Raw genomic sequence first — 12255 nt, forward strand, 5'->3', positions numbered from 1 at the left:
GTGCATGGGTGGCGGGCGCAGAAGTGGATGGGAGCTGAGCTAGCGGGTGCTCCTGGAAAGAGACAGGTGGGCGGGGTCCTTGAGGGCGGGGCGTGGCGCACACTCGGGCAGGGGGGCGGAGCCAGGGGCTCTATAAAGCCCAGGTCGGCCTGCCTCTGCAGCCTCATTCCTTCTGGGACAGCGCCAGGCACAGGTGCTTCCAGCTGAGGCCCGGCGCCCTGAGGACCAGAAGCACACCCGCCCAGCGGCGCTCGGGGCAGCACCAGCGCGCCCGGAACAAGCGGCCAGCCGTTGCCAGGGCCCCGATACCCCGGCAGAGCGACAGCGGACCGAGTCCAGGGCCGAGGCCGAGCCGGCCACCCGAGATGGCGTCCGAGGAGGTGCTGCTGCGAGCCGTTCGCAAGCTGCAGGGGCGCCTGGCCACCAGGACCCGCCCTGACAAGCTCCAGAAATACTTGCAGCAGCTCTCCGCCTTGCCCCTCACCGCACACATCCTGCAGGAGACAGGTGTCAGAAAGATGGTCAAGAGCTTGCGCCACCACGAGCTCCTTGGCGGCCCGGCCAGGGACTTGGCGGCCCGGTGGAAGAAGCTGGCTCTTCTGGAGGCCGACCCCGGGCGTGGTCCGCACGACTCCCAACTGGCAAAGGAAATCACGGACACGGGCTCCCGAGAAAACTCGAGAAAACTCGGCAGTCCATCCCGCCGGACCGGGCACGGACCCAAAAAGCACAGAGACCTGGAGAGGTCTCCCAGGCGTGAGAGGAGAGAAGACGGGAGCAAGAAGCGCCCCCGGCTGGCAGCGTTGCCTGCACCCTGGCGCTCTTGGGATGGCTGCCCTGCTCGGGCCTCCGGGGGGCCTACCGGTCCTCATCCGATGTGCGGGGACCACTCCGCTTCCCCGGAGGACACGGAGCCCTCCGCTCGTGGCCGCGTGCCTGTCGAAGGCCGGGATGGTCCTTTTCAGGCCACCACGGGACTCCCGCGAGCAAGTGCCCTGCATGGGCCCCGGGGGAAACACGACCTGCTGCCCAGAGCAAGAGAGACCGATGACCAACTCGAGGATCCCAACGGTAAGATGGAATCCATCTTCTCATTTGGACAGGAAAGGAGAAGGAGCTCATGGAGCCCCCAGACAGCGTGGGACCTGGCAGGAGGGACGGAGGGAGGGAGGTCGAGAGGAGCTAAAATGTGGATCCTTGCAGTCAATTCTTCTCTCCCAGTGACAGAAGGAGCCCTAGAAGGGAGAGAACCATCCATCCAAGACAGCAGTCCGGGTGGTTGGGTGGTTGGGTGGTTGGGTGCGGGGAGGGGAGGGGCAGGGGAGGCATCCCTTCCCCGGTGAATCCAGTACCATCCATCCTCTACCCAGAAAGTGAGCCCCCCAAGCCCGGCTCGGCTGCTGAAGAACAGGCAGAGCGCCTGCGGGCTGCGGGCTGCGGGCTGCGGGCTGCTGATTCTTGCTTTCACTGTGGTTGGTGCTGATACCCTTTCCGTTTTCGGTTTGTTTGTTTTTTAATTTTTGTTTCCGTTTTGTTTCCTCACCCCCCACCCCCCACAGACGGACAGCCAGAGGAGGAGTTCTCGGAGGCGCCCACCATGTCTTTCGAGGCGTACCTCACGTATGATGAGCGGCCTGGGAAGAAGAAGAAAAAGGCGAAGACTTCGGCCAAGGCACGGAAAGCAGAAGCTTCCAAGAGGTCGAGCCAACACCTGGACTCGGCGGAGAACTTTCCTCCTCTGGTGACTGCAAAGCAGTCGGCGGGGCCGCAGCCTGCCCAAGGCCAAGGCGGTGGGGCCAGGATGGAAGGGGTCTCCCGAGAAGCCGCTGCGGTGCTGCCTGGCACGCCGTCCCCCAGCCTGTGGGACCCACCCAGTCCCCCTCCTGATGAGGATGATGATGCGCCGATGAGCTTCTTTGCACCCCATGCAACAGCGCTCTCTTCACCTCAGAAAGAGGAAGAAGCTGGCTTCGCTGGAATGCGAACTAATTCCAGGACACCCGTGTTCTCTGGTGGCAAACGTGACCATCTCGCCCACACGACCTGGCTCCCACGGGGCAGCCAGGGAGTTGCAGACCAGGATTCCCTGTGGGAAGAGAGGGCGCTCCCGCATTCTCCTTTCGGGTCTGCTCTGGACAATTGCACACCCGAGCAGCTGTACCACGCGGAGAGATGCCACCAAGGGACCGCGGAAGAGTCAGATGGGCTCTGGAGACTGCACTGTGGCCAAGAATTTAAGGGAGAAACGCCTAAGGAGAACGAGTCCTGGAGGGAGATGTACCTGCGGCTTCAGGACGCCCGAGAGCAGCGACTGCGAGCACTCACCTCCCAAATACGATCCAGACATCCTCAAGAGCCCCGAGGCCGACAAACCAAGATGGTCTATTTCAAGTCACCCGGTGAGGTTCCAAGGAGGCACGGCCAGTTTGGGACACTAGCAGCGGCCGCCTCAGGAAGACCCAACTTCCAACCAGCCCAGGACCCCAGGGGAGGCAGAGACACGCCCTCCAGCACCAGCAGCAGCAGCAGCAGCAGCAGCAGCAGCAGCAGCAGCAGCAGCTGCAGAGGCATCAGAGGCAGCAGCTTGGATGCTACAAGTGAGACCGCAGCAGAGGCCTCTTGGAACCCTGTCAGAGCTCACCGCGGGGCACCAGTGGCCAACACCAGAAAAGCCAAGGCTAAGGACATCCCCCCACTCTTGGCCAAGACCCTTAAGGACTACAGGAGAGTCATCTCCCGAAGATGAACTCAGCCCTTGCCTTGGACATTTGCGATTTCCAAAGGAGGCTTCGATCTCTGCCAAACGTGGACTCTCTGCCCTGTGCTTTGCGCGTGTCCCTCGCGGGAGAGCTCGATGCCAGTTCACTGCCTTTGTTTCCTTTCTTGTCACCTGAGCCCCTCCTAAGCCCTGATGTTGTTTTCATGTAGAAATCCCCCTGATTGAATTTTAGACTAATAAAGGCCCGTCAAAGCTCTCAGTTGTCTATTTGGGAAGGACAGCGGGCTTTCTTACACATGGCCCCAGGAGCCACTAGTTCAAGGACTGGTGAATCTGACTAACTGTGAAAACAAACAAACAAACAAACAAACAAACAAACAACAACAACAATACCAAAATAAATAAATAAAGAGCAAGTTTTGGGGAGGGGAGGGTGGTAAAGCACCCTTCTGTTCAACACCCAGTACAAGGGGAAACAGCAGCAACAACCAAAGGCAAACGAGAGACCGAAATGAAAAGTACAACAAGAAGAAGAAGAAGAAATGAGGACGAGCCAATGGCGGTGATGCGCGCCAGTGACGCCAACGGTTCAGGAGGCTCACAAAGGCGCGCAGAGAGTTCAGAGCCAGCCTCAGCCACTTAGCGAGGACAGAGCAACTCGGTGAGACCCTGTCTCAAAGTAAAGTACAAAAAAAAAAAAAAAAAAAAAAACCTGCTAATATAATATGCCTCAGGGGTTGAAAGCCCCCGCCCCCCTCAGTACAATGTCCGGTTATCTAATCCAGAAACAAAGAAAACCACACCCACCAACCCAACTCCCTCAAGAATAACCGCTGGCATTGGCATCAGAAACAGAGAAACAGACCAAGAGAACAGATCTGACAACCCAGAAACACTCCCCCAAGCCCATGGAAAAACGGCGGGAACACGGATCCAATAAGGGTCCTGGGATAAACCACAGGACCCTGACAAATAAGAATGCATGCTTTCCTTGTGTGTGTGTGTGTGTGTGTGTGTGTGCCCGCACGCGTGCAGGAGCCCCCCACACACACACACACACAGGGCCACACACACAAACACACTCCCCCCGACCAGTCTCAAATGGATGGCAAAACATAAGGCAATCAAGAAAGAAGATGTTTCGGAGAGATATCTCTGTGTCTGGAAAGGAGAAGGATGGAGGCTGTGCAAAGTACTGAGTTGTCAAGGGAAAGATCCAGCGGCTCCCGCCTATAATCCCAACAGCTCGGGAGGCTGAAGCAGGAGCAGGGCGAGATCCAGGCCAGCCTCTGGCAAAGCCAGGCTCTCATCCGCTCACCGAGACCCTGCCTCTCAATAGAAGCCAAAAGGGGCCTTCAGGTGGGGGGCGGGAGTGGGCGGGGGTCGCTCACCGGTCCAGTACCCCTTCGTTGGATCCCCCCAAAGGAACCAACCAAACCACCAGAAGCGCTGAATACCGTTCAGAAATGGGTTTTTGTATCCCACGGGCCGCCTGGTGCCTTGGGGCTCTTCAAACTCGCCCCCTCGGGCTGATAGTCAGGCCTTTGGAGCCAATGGCCACAAGTTCATTCCACAGAACCCCCGCCAGACTTCCTTTGGAGGTTCCTGCCAAGGAATCACCCTCGCCCTGTGGAGCTAAGCTTCCCCAATCCTCTTGGCTCTCCGGGCCTCCATTCCTGGGCTCCCAACAGGACCTAGACTCCTCAGAGTCAGTTCCGGTTTCCCTGGCAAATCGCTGTCCTGGGACCCAGGGCCACAGAAGGGCGTGTCCCTGAAATTCAGTCTCCCCGTGCGCCCAAGAGGGAGAAGACTAGTCCGCGAGTCGGGTGGTACCGAGACCCAGGCTCTAGCCGGGGTGGCCGCTCCTGATTGGACCCAGGTTCTGCCCACCCAATCCAGTGCATGGGTGGCGGGCGCAGAAGTGGATGGGAGCTGAGCTAGCGGGTGCTCCTGGAAAGAGACAGGTGGGCGGGGTCCTTGAGGGCGGGGCGTGGCGCACACTCGGGCAGGGGGGCGGAGCCAGGGGCTCTATAAAGCCCAGGTCGGCCTGCCTCTGCAGCCTCATTCCTTCTGGGACAGCGCCAGGCACAGGTGCTTCCAGCTGAGGCCCGGCGCCCTGAGGACCAGAAGCACACCCGCCCAGCGGCGCTCGGGGCAGCACCAGCGCGCCCGGAACAAGCGGCCAGCCGTTGCCAGGGCCCCGATACCCCGGCAGAGCGACAGCGGACCGAGTCCAGGGCCGAGGCCGAGCCGGCCACCCGAGATGGCGTCCGAGGAGGTGCTGCTGCGAGCCGTTCGCAAGCTGCAGGGGCGCCTGGCCACCAGGACCCGCCCTGACAAGCTCCAGAAATACTTGCAGCAGCTCTCCGCCTTGCCCCTCACCGCACACATCCTGCAGGAGACAGGTGTCAGAAAGATGGTCAAGAGCTTGCGCCACCACGAGCTCCTTGGCGGCCCGGCCAGGGACTTGGCGGCCCGGTGGAAGAAGCTGGCTCTTCTGGAGGCCGACCCCGGGCGTGGTCCGCACGACTCCCAACTGGCAAAGGAAATCACGGACACGGGCTCCCGAGAAAACTCGAGAAAACTCGGCAGTCCATCCCGCCGGACCGGGCACGGACCCAAAAAGCACAGAGACCTGGAGAGGTCTCCCAGGCGTGAGAGGAGAGAAGACGGGAGCAAGAAGCGCCCCCGGCTGGCAGCGTTGCCTGCACCCTGGCGCTCTTGGGATGGCTGCCCTGCTCGGGCCTCCGGGGGGCCTACCGGTCCTCATCCGATGTGCGGGGACCACTCCGCTTCCCCGGAGGACACGGAGCCCTCCGCTCGTGGCCGCGTGCCTGTCGAAGGCCGGGATGGTCCTTTTCAGGCCACCACGGGACTCCCGCGAGCAAGTGCCCTGCATGGGCCCCGGGGGAAACACGACCTGCTGCCCAGAGCAAGAGAGACCGATGACCAACTCGAGGATCCCAACGGTAAGATGGAATCCATCTTCTCATTTGGACAGGAAAGGAGAAGGAGCTCATGGAGCCCCCAGACAGCGTGGGACCTGGCAGGAGGGACGGAGGGAGGGAGGTCGAGAGGAGCTAAAATGTGGATCCTTGCAGTCAATTCTTCTCTCCCAGTGACAGAAGGAGCCCTAGAAGGGAGAGAACCATCCATCCAAGACAGCAGTCCGGGTGGTTGGGTGGTTGGGTGGTTGGGTGCGGGGAGGGGAGGGGCAGGGGAGGCATCCCTTCCCCGGTGAATCCAGTACCATCCATCCTCTACCCAGAAAGTGAGCCCCCCAAGCCCGGCTCGGCTGCTGAAGAACAGGCAGAGCGCCTGCGGGCTGCGGGCTGCGGGCTGCGGGCTGCTGATTCTTGCTTTCACTGTGGTTGGTGCTGATACCCTTTCCGTTTTCGGTTTGTTTGTTTTTTAATTTTTGTTTCCGTTTTGTTTCCTCACCCCCCACCCCCCACAGACGGACAGCCAGAGGAGGAGTTCTCGGAGGCGCCCACCATGTCTTTCGAGGCGTACCTCACGTATGATGAGCGGCCTGGGAAGAAGAAGAAAAAGGCGAAGACTTCGGCCAAGGCACGGAAAGCAGAAGCTTCCAAGAGGTCGAGCCAACACCTGGACTCGGCGGAGAACTTTCCTCCTCTGGTGACTGCAAAGCAGTCGGCGGGGCCGCAGCCTGCCCAAGGCCAAGGCGGTGGGGCCAGGATGGAAGGGGTCTCCCGAGAAGCCGCTGCGGTGCTGCCTGGCACGCCGTCCCCCAGCCTGTGGGACCCACCCAGTCCCCCTCCTGATGAGGATGATGATGCGCCGATGAGCTTCTTTGCACCCCATGCAACAGCGCTCTCTTCACCTCAGAAAGAGGAAGAAGCTGGCTTCGCTGGAATGCGAACTAATTCCAGGACACCCGTGTTCTCTGGTGGCAAACGTGACCATCTCGCCCACACGACCTGGCTCCCACGGGGCAGCCAGGGAGTTGCAGACCAGGATTCCCTGTGGGAAGAGAGGGCGCTCCCGCATTCTCCTTTCGGGTCTGCTCTGGACAATTGCACACCCGAGCAGCTGTACCACGCGGAGAGATGCCACCAAGGGACCGCGGAAGAGTCAGATGGGCTCTGGAGACTGCACTGTGGCCAAGAATTTAAGGGAGAAACGCCTAAGGAGAACGAGTCCTGGAGGGAGATGTACCTGCGGCTTCAGGACGCCCGAGAGCAGCGACTGCGAGCACTCACCTCCCAAATACGATCCAGACATCCTCAAGAGCCCCGAGGCCGACAAACCAAGATGGTCTATTTCAAGTCACCCGGTGAGGTTCCAAGGAGGCACGGCCAGTTTGGGACACTAGCAGCGGCCGCCTCAGGAAGACCCAACTTCCAACCAGCCCAGGACCCCAGGGGAGGCAGAGACACGCCCTCCAGCACCAGCAGCAGCAGCAGCAGCAGCAGCAGCAGCAGCAGCAGCTGCAGAGGCATCAGAGGCAGCAGCTTGGATGCTACAAGTGAGACCGCAGCAGAGGCCTCTTGGAACCCTGTCAGAGCTCACCGCGGGGCACCAGTGGCCAACACCAGAAAAGCCAAGGCTAAGGACATCCCCCCACTCTTGGCCAAGACCCTTAAGGACTACAGGAGAGTCATCTCCCGAAGATGAACTCAGCCCTTGCCTTGGACATTTGCGATTTCCAAAGGAGGCTTCGATCTCTGCCAAACGTGGACTCTCTGCCCTGTGCTTTGCGCGTGTCCCTCGCGGGAGAGCTCGATGCCAGTTCACTGCCTTTGTTTCCTTTCTTGTCACCTGAGCCCCTCCTAAGCCCTGATGTTGTTTTCATGTAGAAATCCCCCTGATTGAATTTTAGACTAATAAAGGCCCGTCAAAGCTCTCAGTTGTCTATTTGGGAAGGACAGCGGGCTTTCTTACACATGGCCCCAGGAGCCACTAGTTCAAGGACTGGTGAATCTGACTAACTGTGAAAACAAACAAACAAACAAACAAACAAACAAACAACAACAACAATACCAAAATAAATAAATAAAGAGCAAGTTTTGGGGAGGGGGGGGTGGTAAAGCACCCTTCTGTTCAACACCCAGTACAAGGGGAAACAGCAGCAACAACCAAAGGCAAACGAGAGACCGAAATGAAAAGTACAACAAGAAGAAGAAGAAGAAATGAGGACGAGCCAATGGCGGTGATGCGCGCCAGTGACGCCAACGGTTCAGGAGGCTCACAAAGGCGCGCAGAGAGTTCAGAGCCAGCCTCAGCCACTTAGCGAGGACAGAGCAACTCGGTGAGACCCTGTCTCAAAGTAAAGTACAAAAAAAAAAAAAAAAAAAAAAAACCTGCTAATATAATATGCCTCAGGGGTTGAAAGCCCCCGCCCCCCTCAGTACAATGTCCGGTTATCTAATCCAGAAACAAAGAAAACCACACCCACCAACCCAACTCCCTCAAGAATAACCGCTGGCATTGGCATCAGAAACAGAGAAACAGACCAAGAGAACAGATCTGACAACCCAGAAACACTCCCCCAAGCCCATGGAAAAACGGCGGGAACACGGATCCAATAAGGGTCCTGGGATAAACCACAGGACCCTGACAAATAAGAATGCATGCTTTCCTTGTGTGTGTGTGTGTGTGTGTGTGTGCCCGCACGCGTGCAGGAGCCCCCCCCACACACACACACACAGGGCCACACACACAAACACACTCCCCCCGACCAGTCTCAAATGGATGGCAAAACATAAGGCAATCAAGAAAGAAGATGTTTCGGAGAGATATCTCTGTGTCTGGAAAGGAGAAGGATGGAGGCTGTGCAAAGTACTGAGTTGTCAAGGGAAAGATCCAGCGGCTCCCGCCTATAATCCCAACAGCTCGGGAGGCTGAAGCAGGAGCAGGGCGAGATCCAGGCCAGCCTCTGGCAAAGCCAGGCTCTCATCCGCTCACCGAGACCCTGCCTCTCAATAGAAGCCAAAAGGGGCCTTCAGGTGGGGGGCGGGAGTGGGCGGGGGTCGCTCACCGGTCCAGTACCCCTTCGTTGGATCCCCCCAAAGGAACCAACCAAACCACCAGAAGCGCTGAATACCGTTCAGAAATGGGTTTTTGTATCCCACGGGCCGCCTGGTGCCTTGGGGCTCTTCAAACTCGCCCCCTCGGGCTGATAGTCAGGCCTTTGGAGCCAATGGCCACAAGTTCATTCCACGGAACCCCCGCCAGACTTCCTTTGGAGGTTCCTGCCAAGGAATCACCCTCGCCCTGTGGAGCTAAGCTTCCCCAATCCTCTTGGCTCTCCGGGCCTCCATTCCTGGGCTCCCAACAGGACCTAGACTCCTCAGAGTCAGTTCCGGTTTCCCTGGCAAATCGCTGTCCTGGGACCCAGGGCCACAGAAGGGCGTGTCCCTGAAATTCAGTCTCCCCGTGCGCCCAAGAGGGAGAAGACTAGTCCGCGAGTCGGGTGGTACCGAGACCCAGGCTCTAGCCGGGGTGGCCGCTCCTGATTGGACCCAGGTTCTGCCCACCCAATCCAGTGCATGGGTGGCGGGCGCAGAAGTGGATGGGAGCTGAGCTAGCGGGTGCTCCTGGAAAGAGACAGGTGGGCGGGGTCCTTGAGGGCGGGGCGTGGCGCACACTCGGGCAGGGGGGCGGAGCCAGGGGCTCTATAAAGCCCAGGTCGGCCTGCCTCTGCAGCCTCATTCCTTCTGGGACAGCGCCAGGCACAGGTGCTTCCAGCTGAGGCCCGGCGCCCTGAGGACCAGAAGCACACCCGCCCAGCGGCGCTCGGGGCAGCACCAGCGCGCCCGGAACAAGCGGCCAGCCGTTGCCAGGGCCCCGATACCCCGGCAGAGCGACAGCGGACCGAGTCCAGGGCCGAGGCCGAGCCGGCCACCCGAGATGGCGTCCGAGGAGGTGCTGCTGCGAGCCGTTCGCAAGCTGCAGGGGCGCCTGGCCACCAGGACCCGCCCTGACAAGCTCCAGAAATACTTGCAGCAGCTCTCCGCCTTGCCCCTCACCGCACACATCCTGCAGGAGACAGGTGTCAGAAAGATGGTCAAGAGCTTGCGCCACCACGAGCTCCTTGGCGGCCCGGCCAGGGACTTGGCGGCCCGGTGGAAGAAGCTGGCTCTTCTGGAGGCCGACCCCGGGCGTGGTCCGCACGACTCCCAACTGGCAAAGGAAATCACGGACACGGGCTCCCGAGAAAACTCGAGAAAACTCGGCAGTCCATCCCGCCGGACCGGGCACGGACCCAAAAAGCACAGAGACCTGGAGAGGTCTCCCAGGCGTGAGAGGAGAGAAGACGGGAGCAAGAAGCGCCCCCGGCTGGCAGCGTTGCCTGCACCCTGGCGCTCTTGGGATGGCTGCCCTGCTCGGGCCTCCGGGGGGCCTACCGGTCCTCATCCGATGTGCGGGGACCACTCCGCTTCCCCGGAGGACACGGAGCCCTCCGCTCGTGGCCGCGTGCCTGTCGAAGGCCGGGATGGTCCTTTTCAGGCCACCACGGGACTCCCGCGAGCAAGTGCCCTGCATGGGCCCCGGGGGAAACACGACCTGCTGCCCAGAGCAAGAGAGACCGATGACCAACTCGAGGATCCCAACGGTAAGATGGAATCCATCTTCTCATTTGGACAGGAAAGGAGAAGGAGCTCATGGAGCCCCCAGACAGCGTGGGACCTGGCAGGAGGGACGGAGGGAGGGAGGTCGAGAGGAGCTAAAATGTGGATCCTTGCAGTCAATTCTTCTCTCCCAGTGACAGAAGGAGCCCTAGAAGGGAGAGAACCATCCATCCAAGACAGCAGTCCGGGTGGTTGGGTGGTTGGGTGGTTGGGTGCGGGGAGGGGAGGGGCAGGGGAGGCATCCCTTCCCCGGTGAATCCAGTACCATCCATCCTCTACCCAGAAAGTGAGCCCCCCAAGCCCGGCTCGGCTGCTGAAGAACAGGCAGAGCGCCTGCGGGCTGCGGGCTGCGGGCTGCGGGCTGCTGATTCTTGCTTTCACTGTGGTTGGTGCTGATACCCTTTCCGTTTTCGGTTTGTTTGTTTTTTAATTTTTGTTTCCGTTTTGTTTCCTCACCCCCCACCCCCCACAGACGGACAGCCAGAGGAGGAGTTCTCGGAGGCGCCCACCATGTCTTTCGAGGCGTACCTCACGTATGATGAGCGGCCTGGGAAGAAGAAGAAAAAGGCGAAGACTTCGGCCAAGGCACGGAAAGCAGAAGCTTCCAAGAGGTCGAGCCAACACCTGGACTCGGCGGAGAACTTTCCTCCTCTGGTGACTGCAAAGCAGTCGGCGGGGCCGCAGCCTGCCCAAGGCCAAGGCGGTGGGGCCAGGATGGAAGGGGTCTCCCGAGAAGCCGCTGCGGTGCTGCCTGGCACGCCGTCCCCCAGCCTGTGGGACCCACCCAGTCCCCCTCCTGATGAGGATGATGATGCGCCGATGAGCTTCTTTGCACCCCATGCAACAGCGCTCTCTTCACCTCAGAAAGAGGAAGAAGCTGGCTTCGCTGGAATGCGAACTAATTCCAGGACACCCGTGTTCTCTGGTGGCAAACGTGACCATCTCGCCCACACGACCTGGCTCCCACGGGGCAGCCAGGGAGTTGCAGACCAGGATTCCCTGTGGGAAGAGAGGGCGCTCCCGCATTCTCCTTTCGGGTCTGCTCTGGACAATTGCACACCCGAGCAGCTGTACCACGCGGAGAGATGCCACCAAGGGACCGCGGAAGAGTCAGATGGGCTCTGGAGACTGCACTGTGGCCAAGAATTTAAGGGAGAAACGCCTAAGGAGAACGAGTCCTGGAGGGAGATGTACCTGCGGCTTCAGGACGCCCGAGAGCAGCGACTGCGAGCACTCACCTCCCAAATACGATCCAGACATCCTCAAGAGCCCCGAGGCCGACAAACCAAGATGGTCTATTTCAAGTCACCCGGTGAGGTTCCAAGGAGGCACGGCCAGTTTGGGACACTAGCAGCGGCCGCCTCAGGAAGACCCAACTTCCAACCAGCCCAGGACCCCAGGGGAGGCAGAGACACGCCCTCCAGCACCAGCAGCAGCAGCAGCAGCAGCAGCAGCAGCTGCAGAGGCATCAGAGGCAGCAGCTTGGATGCTACAAGTGAGACCGCAGCAGAGGCCTCTTGGAACCCTGTCAGAGCTCACCGCGGGGCACCAGTGGCCAACACCAGAAAAGCCAAGGCTAAGGACATCCCCCCACTCTTGGCCAAGACCCTTAAGGACTACAGGAGAGTCATCTCCCGAAGATGAACTCAGCCCTTGCCTTGGACATTTGCGATTTCCAAAGGAGGCTTCGATCTCTGCCAAACGTGGACTCTCTGCCCTGTGCTTTGCGCGTGTCCCTCGCGGGAGAGCTCGATGCCAGTTCACTGCCTTTGTTTCCTTTCTTGTCACCTGAGCCCCTCCTAAGCCCTGATGTTGTTTTCATGTAGAAATCCCCCTGATTGAATTTTAGACTAATAAAGGCCCGTCAAAGCTCTCAGTTGTCTATTTGGGAAGGACAGCGGGCTTTCTTACACATGGCCCCAGGAGCCACTAGTTCAAGGA

The 12255-nt window shown here is 59.7% G+C and overlaps 3 protein-coding genes across 3 annotated transcripts; all 3 read left to right on the plus strand.

The window, feature by feature from the left end:
• Nucleotides 1-365: 365 nt before the first annotated feature.
• Nucleotides 366-2746, plus strand: LOC144249954 (elongin-A-like). Its single transcript, XM_077792191.1, has 4 exons — nt 366-1071; nt 1371-1472; nt 1560-2399; nt 2655-2746. The coding sequence occupies exons 1-4, from the start codon at nt 366-368 to the stop codon at nt 2744-2746; spliced, it is 1740 nt and encodes a 579-aa protein (XP_077648317.1).
• A 2236-nt stretch (nt 2747-4982) lies between these two features.
• LOC144249955 (elongin-A-like) lies at nt 4983-7357 on the plus strand. The gene is made up of 4 exons (XM_077792192.1): nt 4983-5688; nt 5988-6089; nt 6177-7016; nt 7266-7357. Exons 1-4 carry the CDS (start codon nt 4983-4985, stop codon nt 7355-7357), a joined length of 1740 nt encoding a protein of 579 aa, XP_077648318.1.
• A 2235-nt stretch (nt 7358-9592) lies between these two features.
• Nucleotides 9593-11958, plus strand: LOC144249956 (elongin-A-like). The gene is made up of 4 exons (XM_077792193.1): nt 9593-10298; nt 10598-10699; nt 10787-11626; nt 11867-11958. The coding sequence occupies exons 1-4, from the start codon at nt 9593-9595 to the stop codon at nt 11956-11958; spliced, it is 1740 nt and encodes a 579-aa protein (XP_077648319.1).
• The last annotated feature ends 297 nt before the right edge of the window (nt 11959-12255 follow it).

This window comes from Urocitellus parryii, chromosome 13, assembly GCF_045843805.1.
Source record: "Urocitellus parryii isolate mUroPar1 chromosome 13, mUroPar1.hap1, whole genome shotgun sequence".
NCBI classification, from domain to species: Eukaryota; Metazoa; Chordata; class Mammalia; order Rodentia; family Sciuridae; genus Urocitellus; species Urocitellus parryii.